General features: G+C 41.3%; 1 protein-coding gene across 3 annotated transcripts; it reads right to left on the bottom strand.

Moving 5' to 3' along the window:
• Positions 1 to 27,760, bottom strand: LOC111962405 (chromodomain-helicase-DNA-binding protein 2). Of its 3 annotated transcripts, none has more exons than XM_070443052.1 (38): positions 27,434 to 27,760; positions 26,980 to 27,090; positions 21,770 to 21,995; positions 21,468 to 21,554; positions 21,177 to 21,238; positions 14,903 to 15,016; positions 14,065 to 14,220; positions 13,820 to 13,953; positions 13,354 to 13,579; positions 13,154 to 13,254; positions 12,922 to 12,963; positions 12,621 to 12,802; positions 12,348 to 12,472; positions 11,944 to 12,160; positions 11,754 to 11,843; positions 11,403 to 11,593; positions 11,081 to 11,269; positions 10,793 to 10,952; positions 10,403 to 10,555; positions 9,163 to 9,234; positions 8,589 to 8,738; positions 8,210 to 8,358; positions 7,998 to 8,094; positions 7,746 to 7,838; positions 7,448 to 7,621; positions 6,656 to 6,834; positions 6,388 to 6,569; positions 6,153 to 6,291; positions 5,068 to 5,218; positions 4,841 to 4,957; positions 4,532 to 4,654; positions 4,218 to 4,352; positions 3,872 to 3,985; positions 2,836 to 3,014; positions 2,568 to 2,667; positions 1,357 to 1,561; positions 962 to 1,220; positions 1 to 806 (listed from the first exon to the last, which is right to left on the bottom strand). In XM_070443052.1, exons 2-38 carry the CDS (start codon positions 27,036 to 27,038, stop codon positions 521 to 523), a joined length of 5,418 nt encoding a protein of 1,805 aa, XP_070299153.1. In that variant the 5' UTR covers positions 27,039 to 27,090; positions 27,434 to 27,760; the 3' UTR covers positions 1 to 520. The 3 variants fall into 3 exon arrangements, with proteins under 3 accessions (XP_070299153.1, XP_070299154.1, XP_023841246.1); XM_070443053.1 differs by having other exon boundaries at positions 26,980 to 27,080; positions 27,434 to 27,499; XM_023985478.2 differs by lacking the exon at positions 27,434 to 27,760 and having other exon boundaries at positions 6,665 to 6,834; positions 26,980 to 27,301.
• Positions 27,761 to 27,865: the final 105 nt, after the last annotated feature.

Genomic DNA, 27,865 nt, shown 5'->3' on the forward strand with positions numbered 1-27,865 from the left:
TCAAGATGAATAAACATTACTTTTATTATTATAATGGCATAAAGCTAAACTCAAAAAAAGTATTTGGGAATAATACCATACCGCTAACATTTAAAAAGGCCAAATACTTCAGACACTTCAATGTTTCCAGATCAGTCATCATCAACCTTTCGGGCATCGTAATCTCCCCACATAATAGTCCATAGGACTAACTATCCACAGGCATTCTACAGACTCATCACTAACACTGACTGATTATCTGTCATTTCAACAACAAAAACATTTCTTAGTGTGATACATATTTCGTAATGTCGAACACTTTTCTACATGGGCACAGACACAGATCGTTACCACAATCACACCTGGGGGAGGGATGTGGAGAGTTTGGTGTTTGCTGGTAAACAGAGTATTTGTCAATTCCGTTTACGACTGAGGTTATGTCTGGCCAAGCGAAACAGTGAGTCTAGCCAGCCCAGACCTGTCCTTCAGTATCACCACTGTGTTCCTCACCTGGACACATCTTTCCAGTCAGTGACAGGCCTCATGTCTTCCTGTTGTTCCAGTTTAAATCAGCCCCTGCTGCTTTATGCTCTGCAGTCCGCTCTGCGTTTGGCGAGCGCGAGTCCTGGGGGGACTTCTGAGCCTGTGGGGAGTGTGGGTCCAGCAGGGGAGGGTTGTCTGGATAGGGCCGGGTGAAGTGTTCTTGCCCTGTTGGCCCCCTTTGCTCCAGCATCCTCCCCCTGAAGTCCTGGGGATGGCCTCCTCCACTCCTGAAGTCTTGGGGAGGACGGAAGTCATCGCCCCGTCTCCGCTTCGCGTCTGGATGTCTGAAGTGAGAGGGATGATGTCTTACAAAGCTTACTACTACAGAGCTACAAGCTACCACAACAGTTATGGTTTTAGCATTACATTCCAATACTGACAATACAAAATCTAGACATTGGGTTTGTAAAGATGAGGCCTAATTATGAGTGTTTCTCACCTGTCGTAATAGGCCCGGCGGTCCCTGTGATCCTGGTCGTTGTCATACTGGTCATATGGCCTCTTCCGCGTGGAGTTGCTGCTGCCGCTACGGTAACTACTACAGCTACTGCGGTAGGAGTCTTCACGTGGACGACGGTCTCCATAGTGATGGTCCTTATACCGATGGGCGTCATATGGATGATGTCGCTCGCCTTGCCAGGATTGGTTGCTATTTCCAGGGTAGTTGTATTTACGATCTCTCTGCCAATCTCCTCGATCTGTCATCATGAGATAAAATACAGTGGGCCATGAGATATGTTGTGCTCATTTGTAAAATTAGAACTCCTCACAATTGCTGCCAAGTTGTAGAATTGTATACTTCAGATTTGATAAGACCAAATAAACAGCTCTTACCATCATTTCCAAAGTGTCTGTTGTTGGATTTGTTATACCCTTCTCTGTGGTGACCTTGGGGGGATGTGGGAGAGGGATGAGGCATGCCTGGATGAGACTTAGACAATGGCTGGGTTCCGGTGGAGTCTCGACTGGAACTAGACGCCTCTGCTCTGAAAGACTTCCTCTTGCCCGACGTGTCATCCCCCTTTTTTCTATGCTCCTTCTGAAAATGAGCAAAGGACAATGGAAGGGTTAAGCAGAGGACTGAGCAAAAAGATCAGATAAATGATTGGCTGACTGTACTTGTTACAAGTTTTGATTAATGCTTTTGGAGGTCATTTTGATTCTTAAAAAGTAATCATGGTTTTCAGTTTCAATAAACATAAAAAAATAATAATGTATTATGAAATAATGACGTATAATGATTTTAGACATTTTAATGGAAATTTCAAAGCAAAAAATTGCAAACATTCAATTGGCAAAACATAGAAGATACTCCATTGTCTCCATCAGGTCCACATTGTATAGACATCAATAGAAAAATAGGAATTTGATGACCATTCTTTTTCATTCCTTAAAAGTAATCATCTCATCTCAGGCATTAACAGTCAGCCAGCCAGGCCATCTAATGTTATGCACTCCCCATACTGAACAGTCTTTAGTAATCCTATTTAGCTAGCCTGCTCATGCCGCAGAGCTGTTTTGGCAAAATAGTTTCACTAGTTCTTCAAAGTGTCTCTGTCCCTCGTCGTTATGTTGTGTACATTTTGCTCACATGCGTTCTGTGTGAATCTAACGTAGCGGGTGTAAAAGTGTATCCGTCCAGAGATTTGTATACAATGACGAGATGCTCATGTCAATGCCCTGATAATGGTAGTCGTCATCCGAAAGGCAGGCTAAAAGTTCAGGTCCAAAATAAGCCCACAGAAATGCATTGGGTTTATTTTGGACAGATTTGGCGAGAGTGTAACCCTCTAGCTTCGCCTCTTTGTCTGATCCGTCTGGGAAAAAAATGGCGCAATGATTACGGCCATTGTAGTTGATTACCAAGTTTCTGCGCTAAACTAGGTTGTATATTTAGGCTCACAAAAAAACACAAAAAAACGAAATGGAATTCAAATAATTGAACCGCTGCCGGGCAATTAGTTGTTTAATAACCGGGAAAAAGCAAAAGATCGGTTTATCGCTCAGCACTAGTTTTGATACTGGGAGAAAAGAAATCAGCTCACCACCTCCTCCTGAGACCGCTTCTTCTGTGCCATCTTGTACAGCTTGTGAAGCTTCCTCGCTCCGAACTCTGTGAACTTGGACACAAAAATCCAGAGATTCCTGCCAAACAAAGAGACATCTTAGTAAGAGTTACCCTTAATATGGAGAACGATTTTAATGAAACTCAAATGGTATCACAATTAAAAACATAAGACTGACCTAAATGACCACGGAGTAGGTTTCATAATCAAACCTTCACAACTATCTTGTGGTTGAATGAGGGCTTACCGACGCCATGTTTTGACATGCTCTGGGTCGCTGTAGGCTTTAAGACACTCAGTGATGCGGTCTCCTATCTTCAGCAGGCAGGTGCGCGTGTGTTGGAGCTGCTCCTGAACAGACAGGCCCTCGTCAGGCTTATCCAGCTGTTTCAGAGCCTTCTTCACCGGCCTCATGCGCTCCTTACACTGGACAGACACACACAGTTTACTCAGCTAAGTAAAAGTGAGCTCTTAGTCAAAAATGATCCATATGTTTCAATTATCCCCTGCTGTACAGATGTAGGATCTGAATTTGATCCAGTTAGCTACAACAGGACAATAATCCTGCAGCAACCGTAAATGTGAATTATTATGTGGATTATAATTAATGACATTTTTTGCAGGGATTTAAAAAAAATTCATTAGGGCAAATCAAGTCAGATTTCAAAGTTGAAATTACAAACTTTAGAAACCTTATAAAAACTAAAACACACTACAAGTTTGCATTTCCTGCTGTGCAGGACAATTCTCAACAACAAAAGAGTGATCAAATGAAGATCTTACATTTGTAACGGCACCTCCATTATGTTTGACACGTTAAATGGCTTATGGTTGGCGGCAGGTAGCCTAGCGGTTCAGTGTTGGGCCAGAAACTGAAAGGTCACTGGTTCGAATCCCCAAGCCGACTAGGTGAAAAATCTGTTGTGTGTAATTGCTCTTATAAGTTGCTCTGGATAAAAGCGTCTGCTAAATAACTAGTTTGGCTCCTGAAAGCCATGGTATGAGAGACAATTTACCAACGTTTTGACGCAAAACAAATTGTTTACTGTTCTAATTACGTTGGTAACCAGTTTATAATAGCAACAAGGCACCTCGGGGGTTTGTGTTATATGGCCAATATAACACTGCTAAGAACAGCCCTTAGTCGTGGTCATATAACCACACCCCCTCGGGCCTTATTGCTTAAATGTAAAATGTTATTAACATCTACATTAGTCTTGTATGTTGTGAATAATATATCCTTATCCTGTCCACGTCAGTAGGGACATGGTGTAATAACTCACAATGCTGAAGGTCTCCTGGTCCAGCTCGTCGTCATCCTCTCCGATGGGAACAGGGTCACTTCCAGCAGTAATGTGGACCGGCCCCTGGGGCTTCTTCCCTTTGGCTCCTTTAGCCTGAAACACAGACAAACAACAGACACCACTCAGCAGGGCAACACAGATCTTCACACAAACACCTGCACAGCGACACTTCAACCTGCTGGTCCAAGAACAATCTGATAACCTAATCTGTTCATCCATCCATCTAACAAAAGTTCCCCATTTGTTCAGACACAGGAAAGGTTAGTGGGTGTGAAATTGTATACTACCGCAGCACAATGCATAAAGTTCACGACTGCTAAAGTACCTTTTCTTTTTTTGTCTTGGGACGTTTTTTGTCTTTTTCCACCTCTTTTTTATGAGTTCCCTGTTTTTCTTTGTTCTCTTTGTTATCCTTTTTCTTCTGTCTCTTCTTTGAGGGAGTTTTTTCTGTCCCGTCATCCTGGTTAAATAAAAAGCAGAAAGGTAAATAAGTAAACCAGTTCTGGTGGATTACAAAGACTGCATCATGTTGCCATTGTGTTCTCTATCCTGGTATTCTGTAACCAACAGGAAATTCCCTTGTGAAAAGGCAGGTGGTTTTTATAGTCAGGTTGTGCTGGGTCTTTCGAGGTGACTTACCCTCACCTCCCCTTCCTCGGAGGGGTTGTCTGACAGGCGAGGGGAGGAAATGTAATTTCCCTGCTCATCTTTAGGGGCCTTGTTCTCTTTCTTCACGCGAGGCTTCTTCTGCTTCACTTTGACCTGAGGGAGGGAGATATGATCAGCCAAGGGGATATGTGCTCTATTGTGAAGAGACCAATACCAGACAGAATGTAAGGAAGAGCATTACTGAATGGATTTGCATATAGATAATCCAAGGGGTTCAGATGCATAGGCATTACCATTCCCTATGGTCCTGATAAACAGAGCAGCGAGGTCTTTGCTTACCTCGTCCTTAGTGACATCTTTACTGTCCACTTCTTTCTTCAACGTCTTCAGAAGATAGTCCACTCTGCCCTGCAACTGCTTCCCTTGGGGTTTCTTGTCTGGGTCATCGGGGATAATCTGGAATACAGATTTGAATACAATTTGTTACCAGAAGAATAAAATGCACCCACACCGCTTTGAGTTCCACAGCTATCTGAGAAATATTTGATTCTGACATTGATGGTTACCTTGTCTGCAAGTTTGAGATCCGGATCGGTCTTCATCAGATCCCAGTTGCCGTAGCCATGCTCATAGACCCCCAGCAACAGTTGAGTGTCATCCTGCAGATCCCAGTCCACGTCAAAGTGAGGCACCTTCACTCTGCAGGTCAGTTGGAACCTATGGCAGGAAGGAGGAGGAGAGGTGGTCAAACCCTCTGCTACTGCTGCCCATCAAGATGATGCTCTGGTGCCTGCATCAGTTGTTACAACTTTAACCCTTCACAGTCGTGAGAATTGGCCTATATGGATAGGGATACATTGAAATGTTTCTAACAGAAAAAATATGGAAATGCATAACCATGGTAGCAATTAATAGGGAACAGTTTGGAGATTATGGTAAATTATTAGACTAGAGGTAGACAACAGTTCACCTGACAAGACAATCCAAAAATGACACTGTTGATTTTATGTGGATTTTACATTTACTGTATTAGACGTATTTGTTGATAACGAAATCTGAAAATACTCAGTAAACATGGTAAGAATTCTCTTAGAAATTTGGGGTAGTTGCAACATAAGACAAAAAAAATGACAAGGGTTTGAGTGAGAGATCAAACTGGTGTCTCCAAGTAGCCACACACCTCTACAAAGTGTGCACAGTTCCTAAGTAATTTTAATGCACTTTTATGACTCAAAGAAGTCTTCAAAAAAATTTTTTTTTTTGAGCTCTCCTAGCTACGCAGTTGATGAACTAGAGTAAGCACACTTGTAGTTGTTTTGAACACAGCCCTAAATCCCCCCCATCACATAATTACTGTTGTTTACGCAATTCAAAATCTATTACAAAATCGCAATCTGCAACTTCAAGTTGCACGTAGAGGCTCAAGTTCAGAACGGCTGTCAGTCAAAACCCATACAGAGCTGTGAAGCGGAGACCCTAAGCTTTGTCGTCATGTATAGCATGTTACTGTACAGCCACTGCATTTCGATTTACTCACTTATTAGTGTCCAAATCTACCATTATCAACCCGTATAGGAATATTTATTTTCTGTGCATATTCATCTGATAAAATGTTTCACATGCCTCAGATATACCTGCAATGGTATCTTACTTGTTTCTCTCAGCAGGATTAGCTGGCACAACTTTGTGCAGTGGCTCAAACTCCTCCTCATGCTGAATGATGGACTTGGCATTGACCTGCACTCCTGAGATCTTGATGTTTATACCTCTGCGCTTCCCAGGACCTTTGGCTAAAGGAACAGGGTGTACATGAGTAAAAACATTACAACACACTTGTTAGCCATAATTCCCCAAAAACAGAGTCTTGCACAGTCAGAATGTCACACCTTCACTGGGGTTCTCTCTGAGGTGCTCTTCGTGCTCTTGGACAGCCGTCACACAGCTGTTGTGGATCAGCTCTCCCAGTCTCTTCAGGTCTGCCTGGGATTTTTCCACCAGCTCAGAGTCCCGGGCAATGCACTCCAGCCTTTCAAGCGGAGCTGCAAATTTCTTGTAAGCCTTGATGAACCTGATAAAGGAAAGAGTAAAACATTAACCTTAACCATTTAATGAAACATTGAGAAACCATTCGGTTTAATGTATAAAGACACCTACATACTGTACCTGCGGATCTCTGCATCAGTAAAACCCTCCACGTTGTTCTTGCGGGCTCTGGGCCTGCCTCTCCTCTTTGGCTTCTTGTCATCGCCGCTGTCGTCCGTCTCGCTCTCAGAGCCTGAGGAACGGTGCTTCAGCTTGGAGCCAATGTCACTGTCACTGTCGTTAGCCTGGGGCTGCAAGACACAAGACAACCTTCAGACACAACAAGCAAAACCTAATTCCTACTGAATGTAGTTGCCAAGTGCCTTTTTGTGTTATGGATACTTCTAAATGCTTAAATTATGCGTGTTTACAATAATAAGAAATAAAATCATGATCAAATCTAATCATCAATAATAATAATTTATCTCCATATTGAAACATTTCGAGATGACTCTTCCATGCATTTCATGAATTTAGATATTCAACAGGAGAGGGTATTATCTGTGCGATAGAAAGACCCACTGAAATAAAACCTAATAATTTATTAAGGGAAGCTTCACATACAGTGGAATCCCCTACACCGAGGCAGGCAGTAAAAACCTCATTACTCATGACCACCCCATCATATCCCCCTGACTGAGAGTAGTAGAGTACACAGCTCAGCAGCACACTAGGAAAGCCCCTTCACACACACACACACACACACACACACACACACACACACACACACACACACACAGCCAACTGTGCTGCACCATGGAGCAGTCACATAGCGCTCCTGCTCTAGAGAGAAGAACTAACGTGAGATGTGTGTGTGTGTGTGTGTGTGTGTGTGTGTATATATATATGTTCTCTCCTGCTTACCCTCTTGTTGGAGCTCCTGCTCCTGGGCAGCATGTAGATGTCCTCCATCTCCTTCTGCTTCTGCTCCTCCTCCAGCTTCTGCCTCTGGTCCTCAGGGATGATGTCGTCCCAGTCAGGCACCGTGCGCTCCACCAGGTCTGGAGCACTCTCCTCCATGTTGGAGAAGTTGGCCACCTGGAGGAACACAGAACACATGTACTGGTCTGAGACTGGGAGTAGAGTGGCTAGTGTAGTAGCTAAAGGTATTCCTGCAGATTTTGTTCAAATCAGGCTCAGAGTTGGATCAACTTCTAGGTACCTTGAACTGAGAGAGAAGCTCATCTGTGGCACATGATCCGTGGTCGCTTTCTCTGGTTTCAGCCAACCGCAAGATCTCATCAATATCCATCTCCTGCAAGGGCCAAAAGAGAACAGCACAAGGTAAATTACAAGTAACACAGACATTTGGTAAATATGGAAGTATGAAATTCTGTCATTAATACTCTTACGAAACACCAGTTTCAACTCTTTTCAAAGCACATAATCAATAGAAATGTGTCTCTCTATGTACCGTAGGTTCAGTCTCCTCTCCTTCTGCCTCTTTGAACAGATCTTCAGCTCCAAACTTCAGGATGGCAGTCAACTCATCTTTGTTGAATGGGTTGGAACTGTGAAAAGAAGTTGATGTTGTTAAGAATCTGAGGAACCTCATGTTTTCAGGAGTTACTAGTCAAACATAAAGCTATATCCAGACTAACAGATTCCATGTTAAAGTTTCCTTACTTAGAATTTCCAGAGTTGTTATCCAATACAGTTCGACCAGTGGTGTCCATTCTCTGAATGACAAGATGGTCCAAAACCATCTTCTTCTTGGCTCGCTCAATAATTTCTTCCTCCACAGATCCCTTTGTGACCAAGCGATAGATATTCACCTGTTCATTGAGACAAGGAGATATTTCAATCAAATCAAATGTTTATTGGTCACATTCACATATTTAGCAGATGTTATTGCAGGCGTAGCGATATGCTTGTGTCTTACTTGGAAATTTGGCTAAGACCAACATTTCCATGACGGCTCTGCTCAAGTTAGCAGAATCAAGTCAGCTTGTGCTTAGCCAAGCCTGCCCTCCATACTAATCACTATGGGTCTACTTGTGGTTACCTGTTTCTTCTGGCCAATCCTGTGAGCCCTGGCCTGAGCCTGCAGGTCGTTCTGAGGATTCCAGTCAGAGTCAAAGATGACCACAGTGTCTGCAGATGCCAGGTTGATCCCCAGCCCTCCAGCCCTGGTGGACAGCAGGAAACAGAAGTCCTGGACAGAGAGGAGAAATTATTATATTAAAAAAACAAACCACCTTACATAGTGCATCAGAGCCGACCTGATGAACATCGCAAAGGGATTAAATGCTTGAAGTTGAAAAACATGTCAAGAGTGATAATTGTTAATGTGGCTTTAATTGTATGGGTAATTAGATATGTTGTTATCACTTCTTAAAAATAAAAAATTCTTAACAGAATATCATAACTTCTACGTGGAAAATCCTAACACTCAAAGAAATTGAGATTCTAGTATCAATATGGTAATCTTGACGATATATACATCTCCTTGCGCATAATCATTCAGAGTAACTGAAACATAACTAAGCCCTGACGCAGATCCAGAGCTGACAAACACTGAAATGATCAACCCCTCCAATCTGCAACAGCTAAAACATCACATAGTTCCGATTACATACCTCAGAGCCTTCAGCATTAAAGTGGTCAAGTGCCTGTTTTCGTATTTCTCCCTTTATGGAACCATCCAGGCGCTGAGAAGAGAGGGAAGGAGAGACCTCAAACCTTGGAACCTTGCCGAAACGCCCTCCGCCCTAAGATGCCACTGAGCAACGCTCAGCTATACATGCTATTATACGATCCATCAGGCAAGCAGCATATTGTCAAAGAGCAATACAGCAGTAAAACTATGTCTACAGTGATTTAACCATGCTAAAGCCCAGCATGAAGACAGTGTGCACTCTGGCTTTGGGGAAATGCCAGTCCACATCAAAAATAACTTGAGGATAAAAATAACCATATACACTAACAGTCTGCCAGTGCATGTGTGCTGCAAAACTGACACATGAGCCGGTTAACACCAGAGTTGACGCCAACACTGCTCCAATATCTCAACGGCACCTCTACTGTAAACGCCCTCACTAAGTCAATATAATAAATATGGAATAACACTTTTTTTTTTACTTTTTTTTTTTCACCTTTATTTAACCAGGTAGGCTAGTTGAGAACAAGTTCTCATTTGCAACTGCGACCTGGCCAAGATAAAACATAGCAGTTTGAGATATACAACACAGAGTTACACATGGAATAAACAAAACATATAATGGAGATGTAAAAGAACTAACAAGGAGAAGTCATACTGAATACAAGAACAACAGGAGGTAGACTACTGAAGGTTTGGACCTGCTGCCTTACCATCCCCTGGGCTGTGTTATACCCTACCTGGAATGGGTAGCACTGCTGCCTTGCCATCCCCTGGGCTGTGTTATACCCTACCTGGAATGGGTACCGCTGGCTGCCTTACCATTCCGCCTGGGCGTGTTATACCCTACCTGGAATGGGTAGCGCTGCTGTCTTGCCTACCCTGGGCTGTGTTAACCCTACCTGGAATGGGTAGCGCTGCTGCCTTGCCATACCCTGGCTGTTTATCCCTACCTGGAATGGGTAGCGCTGCTGCTTGCCATACCTGGGCTGTGTTATACCCTACCTGAAATGGGTACCGCTGCTGCCTTGCCATACCCTGGGCTGTGTTATCCCTACCTGGAATGGGTAGCACCTGTGCCTTGCCATCCCCTGGGCTGTGTTATACCCTACCTGGAATGGGTAGCACTGCTGCCTTGCCATACCCTGGGCTGTGTTATACCCTACCTGGAATGGGTAGCGTTGCTGCCTTACCATCCCCTGGGCTGTGTTATACCCTACCTGGAATGGGTAACGCTTCAGGGCCAGGTACTCAGCCAGGATGTCCAACATCCGCACCATCTGGGAGAAGATGAGGACTCGGTTGCCCCTCTCCCGAAGTCTGGTCAGCAGCTTGTCCAGTAGCACCAGCTTCCCACTGCCCCTCACCAACGCCTGAGATTCACACAAGGTAAGAGGTCAAATCTGTTCTCCACCGCTAAACAAACCAATACATTAGTGTGGGTTGCATGGAATCGTGCTATTCCATTTTAATCAATGTATTTCTCAACATTCAAAACAGCAAAAACAGGGGAGATAATTAGTTCACAGTCTTATCATTTGCAAGGTAGAGACTAATTCACATAACACACCTTTTAATGCGTTGAGCTGAGCTCTTATTGCTGGTCCTACCTGCAGGTGCTCCTGTTGAGTGTTACACTCCTCCTCGGGCTGCCTGATGAGGAAACCATGGTTAGTGCACTTCTTCAGTTCCATGACGATGTTGAGGAAACCAGAGGAGCTGCCTCGGGTGCCTTTCTGCAAGGCTCTGAAGTTCCTGGTCAGAATCCACCTGAAACAATCACCAAACACATCACCAGTTAACGTCAATGACAAGGAGTAAGACAGTTTAGATACTGCTCAAATCATCTGTCCAGACTGGCAAACATTGATAGAGAAAAGCTACATGAGGGAACATACTTGTAGTACTGCTTCTGCACGGCGGACATGTCCACACGGAGGATCTGTTCTACCTTGGCAGGCAGGGATTTCTCCACATCCTTCTTGACACGCCTCAGGAGGAAGGGCTCAAGGACTTTGTGGAGGCTCTGGTAGCCATTGTCAGTCCCTTTACCATGGTCGCTTTCAAAATCTTCCCAATTCTCAAACCTTCAGGAGGGGGAAAAGTACAATTGGATTGGGATAAGATTACTGTAAATGAAAATAAATGTATAGGCTGTTCTTCTCAAAGTCTGAATTTGCCAAAGTTTATCTGATGTATTTAATAGAGAGAAGTGCATACTTGTCAGGCATGAGGAAGTGCAGAAGGGACCACAGCTCTTTGAGAGAGTTCTGCAGTGGTGTCCCTGTGATTAGAAGTCTGTGGTTGGACCGGAACTCGATCAGGGTTTTGTACAACAGGGAGTCATCATTCTTCAGCCTGTGAGCTTCGTCCACACCCAGGAAGGCCCAGTTTATGTTCCCCAATACTGCCTATGGACAGATCACACCAATTGAGTCAGCGGAGAGTTGCATTCAAAGAATTCACTTTTTATTTCCATAAAAATAAAAATGTGTACTATTTTGGCAAGTACAAATCCAAGCTCATATCTAAACTGTATGAAAATACTTCCAAGCAATACTGATGCCTTACCTTGTCTTTCAGTAGAATTTCATACGTGGTTATAAGTGCATTGAACTTTATTCTCTTCGTCTGATGGCATACCCACTCATAGTCACGGATCTGTTCAACACAAAAGCAAAGCATTGGGGAACGTTTACTTTTGGTTGGACACAAGATCACAACGCTTCTTTAGAGTTCTATAAAGAGCAGATTTCCATACCGATTTCCTGCTCATCACATCTCCCAGGTAGACCACCACGTTCATGTCGGGGGCCCAGGTGTCAAACTCTCTCTGCCAGGAGGTGAGGGTGGACAAGGGCACCACCACCAGAGAGGGCCCATACAGCTGGTGATGGTGGAACAGGTAGGAAAGGAATGAGATGGTCTGGATGGTTTTCCCCAGACCCATCTCATCAGCCAGGATCACACTATTGCACCTGAAAAACACCGACCATGGAGTCTTAGTGTAAATTAGTGTTTTTACAAAAATTACATTCGAACTATCTAAATGGCAGGTAATTGACAGTACACCTCAGTAAAGCATCAGTATATCCACTAAATGTGATGTTCCAAACCATAATAATCTGTTTCTCAATACAGCATTCCTCGTGACTTGACGTGTACCTGCACCAGGAGTGAGCCAGCCAGTTCAGTCCATCTAGTTGGTAATCTCTCAGCTGCAGGTTCTCATCCCCAATGTACAATGGCTGGTTCTTCAGTGCAACAAATCTGGGCCTCTGTTTCAGCACCTGCAATTAGAGTTAGAAAATCACTGCACTGTTCTAAAATGACTATAGCTGTAGTGCTTGTGTTCTAGCTGATAGTCAACTTTAAATAAAACATTTGTGATAGGATACCATGTGCAATCCATCTAGTCGGGACACTTTCCTCACTCACTTTGCAGTCTTTGGAGGGGACTGTTTTGCTGGAGTTCCTGTTGGTGAAGCTGTCTATACAGTGCTGGAACTTCTTCCCCAGCAGAGCTCCATCCTCCCAGCTGCACTCTGAATAGGGCAGGCCCATCCACTTACACAGGTACTCTGGCTCATTGGACGACGACGCATTCTTGTGGCTGTGAGCTGATATACAGTGAAAACATCATCTTTAGTTGAAGTGCTTTTCAGAATCAAAATGTGCTGAGTATGATAATGATGAAGATATGATCATGATAATGTTGATGAGGATATGAGGAACTTACAAGGGAAATCAGACGGTCCCTGTGTCTTCCCTGTTTTAGTCGCTGGAAAAAATTATTTTTGATTACACCAGTTCTCTAAATATATGATACAGTATGTGAAATATTTTTGATAAGCAAGAGGGTAAGTCTGTTGTAATAATCACATTTTGTCAAATAAATCTAATTTAATTGTTGAACCATTGCTGCAAGTGAATGAAGACTAAATTTCAAAAGGAGTTTAGTTTATTTTTACCAATGACTCTTTCCAAAATTTGGAACTGCTTATTTAAGTCAGTGGTTAGCTCTTGTTGGCAGTTGTAGTATTCTGAATCCTCAGGGGATGCTTTGTTCAACCTTTGGAAGACAATCAGTGTCAGTAAGTAACAGAACTCATCAACAGTGAAAGGTAAAACATCAGTGGTATGTAGCTATGTGTACAAAACAAACCCTCACCAAGCATTGAGCTCATCGTTTTTCTTCTTGAAGTTCTCTAGTTTCTTCAGTCCCTTGACCTTCTGTTGAGTGAGGGAGTCGATGCTCTCCCAGGTGTTGTGGATATAGGACCAGCCTTTCCACTTGATCAGGTAATGGGTCTCTCCTTCATCCTTCTCAGGCTCATAGTCTGCTCCGGGGTCCCCGTTTTCCTCCACAGCATACTGGGTAGTGGAAGCCCCACAGGCTAAAATAGATACACGCACAGAATTCTGACATAAATATTTTCAATATCTGATTTTTATTCACAGTTTAAATTCCTAACCAGGCAGCAGCCTCTAGTAAACATGTCTCATATATCAGGGTAATATCATCACTTCTTCTGCTAGCCACAAGATCTTTGCCTTCTCTTTCAACACCTGCTGGCAATGTCTAACTAGATACAGGTGAGATACTGACAATAAGATACCAAGTGAGGATGCATCACCTCCTTTTTTGCCTGTTCTGGTGTCCATGATCTTCTCAATGGTCTCGCTGTCATCTTCCGGCTCCACCTCAGCTCCCTCCATCTCTATCAGGTCGTCAGAGTCTGTCTCAAAGTCATTCTGGTCCTCCTTGTAACTGGAACAAACCAACACAACGCATGTAATGCAAAGTAATGTGACAGAAGCAAGGTGGAACAGCAACACTTTCCTTCATATTTTAGATTGAACTAGTGAAACAATGACATACCTGACTTTGGCCGCCACCCTTCGCCGGGTTTGTCTCTTTGGGGTATCTTCATCATCGTCATCATCATCATCTTCCTCCACAGATGACTCTTGTTTCCTGGTTTTCCTTGCCTTTGGAGGCTGCTGTTTTTTGACTGTAGATGATTTGGTCTGTGGTCTAAAATATTGAGTCAAATACACACATGTATACCACTTCTAAAGCCACTCTGCAAGACATCCTACTTACTAGTTTTTCCACTAACAGCTCTAGCTGACTATAGTGCCTCCTAACAACCTGACACACACCAATGGCCTTAAGACAGCTTCCAAACCTCAGCAAAATTAATAATATTGGTGATAAGGTTACAGGTGAACGTCTTCATTAAATGCCTTTAGAGCACTAAGTGCTCAATTGGGGGAAATCATAAAGTCAACCCACAAAAATGACACTGCAAAAACACTAATAAGACATCGCCTGATTTTTGGGCCATGTAGCTGGAATGTTGCGAGCTTTCATCAGAACATCATTTTGGTTGACTTTGGGATTTTGACCTGTTATTTTTTTGTCATCCTTCTGAGTCTAAATTCAAATATTCACTGCAATATAGAATAGTAGAATGCATATCATAGTTGATACAACATTAAATGCTCAGTAATAAATACATAGAAAGTTTCACAATTATCAGATTTGAATTTACAGATTTCATATTTTGTTAGTGACTGAAGGCTAAAAAGAAGCCCAGTCATTCAGCACTTTGAAAACCAAAAAAACACTAATATAGCTAGTTTCTGATTTCACACAATGTAAACGAAAGTGTACAGATTAGCAGTCTGAAGGCCAGGCTTCACTACATCCTTACCTTCTAGCAGGAAGTCGTCTGGATCTAACTTTCTCTTCCTGCTCACTGTCTGCACTGCTGGCATCCTCCTCCTCCTCCTGCTCCTCCTCAGAGTCATCACTCTTCCAGGTATTTCTTATAACACAGAAATACCACAAGTTCACCCTTTGGGCTTATTATGGCTCTACGCCTGGCTTAGGGTGATCTGGTTAGCCAGGTTTGATCAGATATCTAAACAAACTAAAGTTCTGAAGACCAGCTCAGTCCGGCTGGAACTCCTAATGAGACACTTTAGACAAACACAAACGCATGAAAATAGAAAGAACACAATACTGACAACACAGAAAATTATTTGGCAACATAATAATGACAAATACAAACACCACTGAATTGAACGATACAACTAAATAAATGTCATGCACTTACATCCAAATAGTCATGGGATACTAATTAGGTGTGACCAATTATTCGACTGGTCGATTGTTTGGTCAACAGGCTGTTGATCAACAACAACAACAAAAAATTGTCGAGCAGTAGCAAATATACACACACACTATTATTTTATGGCACACGAGACACCCGTCGTATTCACGCCCATCTCAGTGAACTAATCCATTGCGGAGGCTACGGGGGTGGCATAGTCCAAGAATGGGAATGTGGCTGCACAATGCACGTCTCTCTCCCGCCAATTTGTGCACATCCATTGTTCTTATAAACTAATTGTGTGAATTGATGGCATTTGATTGTTATTGTCTATCAATTCCCCATTACATTTATCATCAGTCGTACATGTACCGTTAATTCCTATAATTTCTCATCTACAATGTTTTTTGGGTTGCGGTAATGTCTGTTAATACACTCAACATATTTCGATTCCAGTCTTTTAACGTTCTCATTGTTGGAGTGAGTGGACACATTGTTTGCAGAGCGCACAACCTATGCTACACTTGTGAGGAACAAGTTCTGGTTTATTTCATTCCATTTACGAGTTTTGTCAATTTAGTCATCGTCTTGTTTGGAGCGCTCCTGTCAATGACGCGCACCTAACTACGCATAGAAGTAGGCCTCTATAGGCTACCTGGCCTGCTCGCAAATGTAGGCATATAAATGGCTTAATGCACCACCACTAATGAGCTGCGGAGCTTCTCAAAGTAAATGTTTTCTTCAACCTTAAACCGCATGCTAACAGTTGGTTTTTACATCCATTGAGAATGACAATTCCTCAATGTATTTGAAAAATCATTCCAGATATCTACCTTTAGACAGTGGCACAACTTTCACTGAGGATGGGGAGGATGTTCCCCCCTGACATTCTGAAATTGAATTTGTGTCCCCCCCCAAGTTTTATCCTTGGAATGTGATACAAAACAAAGCAAGTGTGCTTTAGGATCATGCGGACGCCTCCGAAGGGTCGGGAATTTGTTATGTCCCCCCCCACTTCGAAAACCAGTGGCGCCCCCGCTTTTAGATAACCACTCAGCGTGAAAAAGGGAAAAAATGTCATGCTCTGATCCAGTGGAAACTTCAGAAAATAGGCCTACCTGATTACTTCTTATCCCTTGCACAAATAGCCTATAGCTGTGTCTGTCCCGAGCTCACTGGCTCAGGAAACTCTGAGGGCCCAGAATATTTTATACAATGTTGCAAGGAGATTCAGGCTGGACCCAAGTTAATAGTTGTTTCAAGTTTGTTGCAGACAGGCCATGCATAGCCACTGTGATTTATAGGATAATTATTTTTTTAATCTGGATATTTTCTACCTGCAAGCTGCAATGTTTTTATTTGTTGGCTTAATTGGCTGGTTTTACATAGTTGGCAATAAAGTTACTTTTTAGGTTCGTATCATTTTCATTACTTGGATAGAATTTGGATTACCACATGATTTTGCGATACAAAGATGTTATTATAAATTAAATGAAACTGCTCCAGGAAAATGTGCATATGAAAACCATAACTGGCACACAGATCAGTAGAAATGGTAAGATAAATTGGCATTCCACATGAGAAGGTTTGCAGACTCCTCGTGTAGCTTATTACCGGCAATTTCAGGAGCGTTATGGCAGAATCTGCAAACGCCAGTAGGAGGATGGTCGGGACAGTTTTTTGTTCTTCTGGTACTTGATCTCTGTCTCCCACTTGAGTCATTTGTGTCTTATTTTATCAAACAATGAGCTTAAAGCATTCAGACAAGCTCAATGCATATATAGTTGATTTGATTAAAACACATAGGGTGTGTCTATATTTGGAAAAATACACGTAAAAAAAAAAACTTTGGTCGAAAGAACAGACAACCTTTGGTTCAACAAGATGCGTTTTAGTCGGGGACAGCTTTGGCTGTTGCGGTGACCGTATTACTGCTACACGGGGGGTCACGAGTCATGAAGACAGTCAAATTCCACATGACCGTTTAGTCACTAATTAGGCTTCTCCAAGCTATGATGCTGCTGCTGATCATTAGTAGCCTACCAAACTTTCTGCCTGGTACTAAGCACTCCATTGTCCCTCTAATCACTGACATCAATGCAAATGTATTCGAAAATCTAATCAAACACTTCATGAGAGCCCATGTCTCATTTTGCGCAGCATTTCTAAAGGCTGTGCAATTGCGGGGGAAAACAAAGTGATAGCCGCTAATAAAAAGAGGAGGATCCCATAAGCTTTCTATAGGCTAGGCCTACTATATTTATGTATCAACTTCCTAATAGTAAGAACATTGGTTTTATTTAGTACAGTAGTCTAGCCTACCTGGCTGGTATAAAAATAAACCATGGGGAGAAGCATCCTCCATTCGCTATTGAAGTGCCCGTTTCGATACAGGTGCATGATAATGGTCCATTCTAAATCATAACAAAATGTCACACATATATTACATGTAAAGACAAGATTGAATCAAGAATAGTCTGATGGGTGACAATAGCCAATCACTTGTGAATTATATATTATCACTTGTGAATGATGCCCAGCATAAGAAAATGCCATTTTTTTGCGACTTGTTCGAATCATAGTCGCAGATTTCATGTAGCCTAGCCCATAGGCCTATATGTTTTAATAAGGTTTGTATCACAACTAAAATGCCACTTCTTAAAATTAAACACATTAATCCGCTTTACAAGGGGTGTAGAGACTAACTGGCAAAAAAAGAAACGTCCCTTTTTCAGGACCCTGTCTTTCAAAGATAATTCATAAAAATCCAAATAATTTCACAGATCTTCATTGTAAAGGGTTTAAACACTGTTTCCCATGCTTGTTCAATGAACCATAAACAATTAATGAACATGCACCTGTGGAACAGTCGCTAAGACATTAACAGCTTACAGACGGTAGGCCATTAAGGTCACAGTTATGAAAACGTAGGACACTAAATAGGCCTTTCTACGGACTCTGAAAAACACCAAAAGAAAGACGCCCATGGTTCCTGCTCATCTGCATGAACGTGCCTTAGGCACGCTGCAAGGAGGCATGAGGACTGCAGATGTGGCCAGGGCAATAAATGTCCGTACTGTGAGACGCCTAAGACAGCACTACAGGGACACAGGACGGACAGCTGATCGTCCTCACAGCGACAGATCATGTGTAACACCTGCACAGGATCGGTACATCCGAACATCACACCTGAGGGACAGGTACAGGATGGCAACAACAACTGCCAGAGTTACACCAGGAACGCACAATCCCTCCATCAGTGCTTAGACTGTCCGCAATAGGCTGAGAGAGGCTGGGCTGAGGGCTTGTAGGCCTGTTGTAAGGCAGGTCCTCACCAGACGTCACCTATGGCCACAAACCAACCTTCGCTGGACCAGACAGGACTGGCAAAAAGTCCTCTTCACTGACGAGTCGAGGTTTTGTCTCACCAGGGGTGATGGTCGGATTCGCGTTAATCATCGAGGGAATGAGCATTACACCGAAGCCTGCACTCTGGAGCGGGATCGATTTGGTGGTGGAGGGTACGTCATGTCTGGGGCGGTATTTCACAGCATCATCAGACTGAGCTTGTTGTCATTGCAGGCGATCTCAACGCTGTGCGTTACAGGGAAGACATCCTCCTCCCTCATGTGGTACCCTTCCTGCAGGCTCATCCTGACATGACCCTCCGGCATGACAATGCCTCCAGCCATACTGCTCGTTCTGTGCGTGAGTTCCTGCAAGACAGGAATGTCAGTGTTCTGCAATGGCCAGCGAAGAGCCCGGATCTCAATCACATTGAGCACGTCTGGGACCTGTTGGATCGGAGGGTGAGGTCTAGGGCCATTCCCCCCAGAAATGTCCAGGAACTTGCAGGTGCCTTGATGGAAGAGTGAGGTAACATCTCACAGCAAGAACTGGCAAATCTGGTATGTTACCTCACAGCAAGAACTGGCAAATCTGGTACAGTCCATGAGGAGATGCACTGCAGTACTTAATGCAGCTGGTGGCCACACCAGATACTGACTAACTCTTGATTTTGACCAGGGACACATTATTCCATTTATGTTAGTCACATGTCTGTGGAACTTGTTCAGTTCATGTCTCAGTTGTTGAATCTTGTTATGTTCATACAAATATTTACACATGTTAAGTTTGCTGAAAATAAACACAGTTGACAGTGAGAGGACATTTATTTTTTATGAGCAGCACGTGAGATTCAAGTTTGGGGAAGATAATTTTCACCATAAATTTGCACCTTTATAATAAAAGCATTACATGCATAATTGCATTTGCGGTCACTTTTGATAATGGTGCTTTCCGCTAATGGAACATTCACGCTTATAGCCTAATACCATGTGTGCATTGCTGCGCTTATAATGTGAAGAAATAGCCTAATAGTTTATAAACATTTTAAGTTAAATGTTCTGATCTGCTGCGTCAGCCACATTGCATAAAACATGTTTTTTGATGCTAGTGGTTGTATTAACTTGGGATCTATCGCATCCCACAACTGTCCCAGATTGTTTGGAATATTTATTTCTCGCACAGAATAGGTCAACTTTTGTACTATGGGGGAATAGTAGATTGTCAGGCTAGTGCTTTTGCTGTTCATTAGGCCTACTCATCTTGTTGGCTGACGAAAAGCAAATGTGGACAGTTCATCCAATATCTTCAATATGCACCTTGGAGTTGGATAAGAATGTGTGCAGTTGCGTCCCCGATGTGTCTGTCTTAACTGTAGCCTGTAAGAAAGACCCGATCACGTGACTGAAAGCCGTGTGATTGAGAGACGCTTCAGATTGTGCAGCACACTCTGGTAGAAGGGCACAACGCAGCACTCCAGGACACAAAATACAGATTTTTTTAGGGTGCATTACGGCCACAAAGGGGATGCCGGCATAAAGTTTGAGGCATTATCAAGTGCTTGTCAAATTGTGAATGCGAGGCTGACGAATTATGTACAGGCTGAGCAAAAAACAAAGCAGAGCTCACGCCTTTCAAGTGACAAAAAAAAATAATTGTTAGTCTAATCATGCAGCCTTACAATGTATTAAAAATCAAACATATAGCCCAACGTTTGTAAAACAACTAAAGTTACATTAATAAATTAAGCACATTTCTTTGTTAACCGCTCAACACAGAATAGCCATGCACACTCCCTCAAATCGTTTGGAGAAAATGTATATTTTATTCATCTTTGTTCAATTGTATTCTTCATACAATAAAATAATGCCACGGAATTATAAGCAAATCTTGTCTGCTAAATGAACTAGTGTAGCCCACAGCCATTTGGCATAGCTACATCAGGGCCTAACAAAGACAACTCAGAGTATGCTATTCTTTTCTTCTGAAATAGACTACATTTTCTTCATATCATGCTTCTTTAGACCTGACTAAAATAAATAATGGATTTATTGTGAAGGTTTAGGCTATTTTACGTGGATTTATTAGACTTTTTAAGATGGAAGCCAGGAGATGCTGTATGTGTTTATGTTAATTAACGGTCAATTACCATGAGACCGATAGTTATTTGCTTGACAATCACAAGCTGTCCGCCACATCCCTAGATACTATATATGTTCATGATATCAAACAACAATGTGAGTCAAGACTATTGCAGAGTCTAATTGGATGACAGCAAGTGTATTTTGGGATAGCCAGTAAGGCAAACATATGCTATAGACAACTGACCAGTTCCAATTGCTTTTAAGAGTAGGCTACATCATGATTCAAATTATTTTGTGAGTTATTATAAATGGCATAACTTTGAGCAGCATTTGACACAATATAGTACATTTATCTCTTGACATGATAGATTTTAGTTGATAAGAATAATCAAAATACAGAAGAAACTGAAATGAAATAAACATCAAATAATCTCAATACTCACTCTTTCTTCTTTTGTCGTGTTGCTTTTCTTTTAGGACTTTCACCTTCTGAGTCACTGCTACCCTGCAAATGTGTTGAAATGATTACATCTCAATGAGATATTAGGCTTTGCATTGCTTTTCCGTTAGGGGTTGCAGCTACAGTGAATGAGACACCAATAAATCCACATCATATACACTAGATGGTGCAACTTCTGCACGTGCAAACCCCTTTGAGGAAAAAATACATTTTTAGTGGGGTCGGACTTTTAGTACATGGAAGTTTTCAGTATATTTCATGTTGCACTTCTTACCCCGGCTCCAATATTGAGACGAGCAGGTTCTTGCCTACTGCGATTTGATCGCCTGACCCCATAGACATCTGGATGCTCTTCCCACATCTGGAATTAAAAACCAAATTGGATCATTGCATCTTTGCCTCCACTTTCAGTCTCCATCTGAATTGAGGCATTACTCCCTTTCTAAATATGCAGTGTCCATGCATCAACTCTGTTGTGTAATTGATGGTGTATAATATATTTGTTTCCAAAACTTCAAGGGCCTTTCAGCCCTACATAATACAACCAGTTTGGAGTACAGGCTCTGCTTTGTTTACCTTCTTTACATCTGCCAGATTGTCTTTCTTTTTAACTGGTGGTTTGTCGTTGACCTCTGCTGAGGCTTGCTGGGATTCACTCTGAGACCCAGACTGGCTCCCAGATTCAGAGGAACTGTTGGACTCTCCAGAGTGGTGCGATCTTCTCCTTTCCCTGCCCTGTTCACTCTCCGACTGACTCCCAGACTCCGACCCAGAGTGGTTTGATTCTTCAGAGGCCGAATTGCTATAGTATCAAAAATGTGGAGTTCGTGTAAATAAAACATTCCTGCACTACTTTTACTAAAAATAAATTATATATTCAATTATCTGGCAGCAGCTCTGATGGACATTCCAGCTGTGTAATGATCATGCTTATTAATCAGCTTCTTGATATGCCACACCTGTCAGGTGGATGGATTATCTTGTCAAATTAGAAATGTTCACTAACTAGATGTAAACAAATTTGTGCACAATGAGAAAAATAAGCTTTTTGTGTGTATGGAAAAATTGTGGGATCTTTTATTTAATCTCATGAAACACATTGGACCAACACTTGGTGCACGAATATTTTTGTTCAGTATCACCCTTTTATAGTGCTGGATTTTAATTTGGGAAGCTATACAATCATTGCCTTTTCAATAAAAAGCCAATTTTATGAACAGTTTCTCCAACCTCCCACTTATTGTCAAACACTGATTTGGTTCAACAAATTAAGATTAGGATCACTTTATTAATCCAATTTTACACAAGGTCTGATGGAAATTTGACTCCCGCTTCATCCCAAGCCCTATGAAAGACACACATACAGGTTGGCGAGGTCAGAGCAGGGGGCTGCCACACTGGGTACCCATGGAGCAGTTGTGGTGGGTTAAGTGCCTTGCTCAAGAGCACAACAGCAGGCAATGGAATCTAGGTTTAATATGTAGGAAATGTTAACCTAGGCCAGGGGTATTCAACTATTACCCTACGAGATACAAAGCCTGCTGGTTGTCTGTTCTACCTGATTATAAACAGCACCCACCTGGTGTCCAGGGTCTAAATCAGTCCCTGATTAGAGGGGAACAATGAAAAAAACAGAGTGGAACCTGAGTTCGAGGTACAGAGTTGAGTTAGCGGGACCTTGGCCTATACCACAAAGTAGAAAAAGCTGCCGAATGTGTAACATGTTAAATAGAGAGTATAGAGTTCCTGTAGTACTGAAAATACTACACAACACTAATGCCTTTAGTGGAGAGGAAACCGAAGACTCATATCACCATAGTGTGCTCAGATTAACTTTGTCATAAACCCATTCTCTCCACCTCAAACCAATCCTCTTACACTGATCTTTAAAAACACTTAACCCCATGCAAGAGAGCCTGCTGGAAGTCACCTAGAACAGTGGTTCTCAATCTGGTGTGCATATTATTATTGTCATGCTGAAAGACCTTTCCACAATATTTAAAAGTTTCCTACACTAAAATTATCGTTGCATTCATTCAATACCTAAAATGGCCTACAAACTTTCACAAACAACCATAACCGGTTGTAAAACAGTAGAGGGTGCAAAATAAGTCCTGTTTGCCAATGCCACACGAGGGCTGCGATCAGCATGTTTTTACGTTCAGGGACGTTCAATTTCAGAATTGGTGCTGTACTTTACGACCAGTTAAAAAACAGGGCAGGGTTGTGGTTTGGGGAACGCTGTCAGCATGGCCACTCCCCTTTAAATACATCACTCATTGCTTCAAGCCACACCCACCAAACGGGAGCAAACGTACCTCAAAAGCCTGTTCAAGACCGTTTTGGCAAACGTGTCGTTCAGTACAAACCGTTCAGCAAACATTCAAGCAAACTGAACGCACCTCAGTACACAGGGCCGACAGTGACTCAACCAAACATGAACCACCTACTGAGCTTCTGTCAAACAACCAATTATAACATCTAGATCTGAAATAATATTCACCTAAAGAGCACATCAAACCTATATAATTTGTCAACGCAAACAATATTTAACTAATGTATGTATACAATGACAAAACCAGGCCCTGATTCATTGAAAACACTCCACATTATTAGTGATCTAACCAAATATTCCATATTCATACTGTACTTCAGCTTGAAAATGTTACATGCAACTAAAAAAGATTTAAATTGAATTTAATAAGGAAACCAGAACAAATCACTGCAACATGTATTTATTTAACTGTAATTCTTACATCATAAACACAGCAAATTACACAAGGGAGTAAACCAGTCTATGCCCCACATTGCATTAGTTAAAATTGCCATGTTGGAATGTGCAGTACCCTGAACAGACTATAGGGGGTACCTAATTCCAGATCAAATCCAGTCAAGACGACCTTGAATGGTTCAGACATGGAGTCGGCTGCTAGAATAGAACCAAGCAAAACAATTTCTTCATTTGAAGCGATGGTTTAATACCATTGTTTAATCACTTATGATACATAATTGCTGTATTTATATGAATACAATTAATAACTACAGGGTAAATTGGGAAAGCCTATAATTATTATTATATATCTTATTAATAATGAAATGTTTATATAAACATTCAGATAAGAAAAAAATGAGGGGTAAGATTTGAATAAGTTCTTATTGTGATATCAAAAGGTATTGGATTGTGATATTAAAAAGGTATTGTAATGTATCCACCACTCAGTCACCCAGCAACAAATGCTCAAACCCCTTCCTCTAGTGAGAATGCAGCTGCTGCTGACCAAGCAAGCGCATGAGTGGGTGACTCCCTCCATTTAGTGAGGTCAGACATGGACGGGACAAAAAATGTAACTGAACTACTACAGGCTGGTGGGTTGCTAGGTGAGGAATGAGCCAATCCCAGCTCAAAAGACAAGCCTCTGACCTTTGAAACACTTCCTGTTCCCCGTTCCTGTAGTTCTGAGCATACGGGATGCAGAAAGTCATAGTCTATGCAGCACAAAGCAAGAGCCATTTTGTGACTTAAAAGTGAACTCTACTTCATGCAACGCATTTTAAAAGAACATTTAATAAAGTGATCTGCTCTCACAGTGGATCTTGCTTCTATGTGCTTGAAAATAATCTTCTATCAGGACAAGAGCAGTCAAAAGTGTGGTAGATTAGGGTTTTTGAGGACAGACGAACTGTGCATGTTACTAAAATGGCTGCCAAAAGAACAGCAAATGCACTTGCACAGCATTTCTTGGTTGACAGCATGTTTTCATGTCATGTTTTTCTGACCCATTATCAATTACATTCAGGACTAGGGGCAGTTAGCTGAAAAGTTTGCATTTGACAAAATCTATAACAAATGCAATGCTTATTTCTTGAGCAACCCAACCAGGCCTGTAGTTGAAGCATTCATGTAAGCCTATAGTTGTAGTAGATGTCAGTGACATCTGACAAGTTACAAAAACTGTCCCAAATGTCAAACTTTAGGCTATGTAATAGATGGCAAATATGAGGTTGGCCCTATTAGGCTTTAATTATGATATGCAGTCAACAATTATACAATGGCCTACATATGACATTAGTAACTTCCATGACTTAAATCTAAAACTATCATTGGTAGACCAGAGGTGTGAGCAATGTGCACTTACCATCCCCCAGAGTATGAACTTATTTAAATATAATGGAAAACTATATTGTCAGATCTCATGTTAAACTCAAGACTATCATTAGATTATACAAGCAAGAATGATTATTTCACAGTACAAACATGACTATCTCCAACATGGCCTCAAAATAAACTGAGCACATGAGGTCCTTTAATTAAGATGTAGCACTTTTTTATTGATGATGAAATTACATTGTTTTGTGTTCCTTCTGTTTTCCAAACCTGAGATATAATACATTTCAAACATTTGAATCCCAACTTTAGATTATACCTTTATCTGTAAAATAAAATAAATTGTAAAGTCTGTGAGACCATGAAAACATCTGGAAAACATGATGTTTACCATCGTGGCACTTAGCTTCTGATACCATGGAACATCTATTAGCCTAAGAGGAACTCATAATCACCAACACAGTTGATGAAAACTAGTGCACAAGCACAGTTGAATTAAAGGGTTATTGAGCATTGAGGACATCACTCAATTTAAATCAGAATAAGCTGTCCAATAAAATCTAAAATGTAGTTGGAGCATTGCCACATAGTTGATATTCTATTCATAGTCAACATAACAAATAAATTAGTGAACACCTAAGGTGTGCAAAAGTGAACATGTCAATGGTTAGTCAGATGTGTGCATGTGATGATCCCTTCAGAAAAATAGAGATTCATTGATGCCAATAACCCCACTGAAATTGTTCTCTGAATTAAATGGGAAAACMCATCAAGAACATTGTTTCCCCATATAAGTTAACGTGAATACATACTTTCAGTATAAACCTAATCGAATAACTATTTGAAACGGCTATACATAACAAACATGTTGTAAAAGTGAAATAAAACGTTAAATGTACAAGAGGACTGACTATCAGTGAAACTAATATTGAGCTTCCCTTTCTTGCTGAAATACACATAAAGTAAGTTCTGAGAACAAGATATCCAGGAGGTAAATAGATCAACAGGCCAAATAGAAACTAAAATATTGTGAACATTCAGTCAAAAGTGATTGTATGGCCTACTATACATTAAACAGTTCTCATTAAAACACAGAATAGTTTATGATTTAGGCTACCAAAATGTCTAAGTTAACATTTGTTTTAGTAGTCAACTGTTTCAAATGAAGACATAGGTATCTTTAAAACTTAAACTGCATAACGTTAGTTGTCAATGCAGATGAAACAAATGATAATGGCATTAGATATTAATTTGAATATTTCCCCTCAGCCCCATATGTTTACATTAGTAAATTAGAGGTTTCAAATGTTTAAAAAATAATAAGCATTGTATGTTCAAATGGTGCAATGCAGTATCGACTAATAAGACAAGGTCATATTACATTGTAACGATGGAACACATATTGACATCATGCATTTGTTCTTGGGGAAGCAGCCATAAACTTCTAGTTTGTATACATGTGGGTAAAGATGTAATTCAAAGAGCCTGAAAGTTCAGTCTTTAGTGTAACAAATGCTAAGAAAAATTAGGGTGTGGCTATTAAAAACCAAGGTCATTGATTTGAAACTGGTACAAATCGGGAAAACTTAAGTAGCAAATATGTTCACAGGTGATCAACCATGCTTGTTAAGGTAAACAATCAAGACAGATGTCAAAAAAGTGAAAATATAGAAGATCGTACCTTGATGCGTTGCTTTGAGTCGAACATTCATCTTCTTGCTTTTTATTCTTATTCTTCATCGTCGTTTATCTTGAAAACGTTTGATTTGATGATCTTATGTCCTGGTATTGACTGTCAAAAGTTAGAGGGATGGACTATCATAAAACTCCCATAAGATTGTTTTTGCTCAGAGGACAGTAAAAACCTTGACGTTATGAAATAACAGACATCAGCATTGTGTCTGACGTTTAAAACTGGCATTATTTATATTAATATATACATTATCGATGAATAAATGACAACTGATGACATCCTGTGATTAAAAAAAAAGCCAAGTGTTGAGTGTATTTCAATTAGATTCACCGATCGAGCCACATGCACAAATTCTAACTGCGTCACCAGACAAAGGACGACTAAAATGTGATAAATGAAAAGACAATCGATTGTAGGTAGGTATTATAAAACGTCAACATACCTATTCCATGTACAGGAAGGTATAATGAAGTTAGATTCACATCCGCAAAAGACTTTAATACTTATGACATTAAAATTAAAATAAATGCCATTTAAAAAGGTTGAATGAAAATAAACAGGCACAAAAAAACTAAATGTTGATAATAGGATAATGAAACCTCACAAAAGTGATAGTGAGACGAAATGCCAAAGCTCTTCACAGAGCACACTAAAAATGGAGGGGCGCCATGGCTGCCAAACCTAGGCAGAGAAAACAACGACTCGCGCATACACGCTGCAAAACTGATCTACACGACGAAAAACGCATTAAATACCGCAGAAAACCTAATTCACTGTTCACTATAGTAACAAGTTTTCTTTTAAGTAAAACAAATATTAATAGAGCGTCATATTCCAGCTTGATTTCATGAAAAAGAAAAGGTCTGACGAAAGC

The sequence above is a fragment of the Salvelinus sp. IW2-2015 genome, linkage group LG4q.1:29 (genome assembly GCF_002910315.2).
Source record: "Salvelinus sp. IW2-2015 linkage group LG4q.1:29, ASM291031v2, whole genome shotgun sequence".
In the NCBI taxonomy this organism is placed as follows: Eukaryota; Metazoa; Chordata; class Actinopteri; order Salmoniformes; family Salmonidae; genus Salvelinus; species Salvelinus sp. IW2-2015.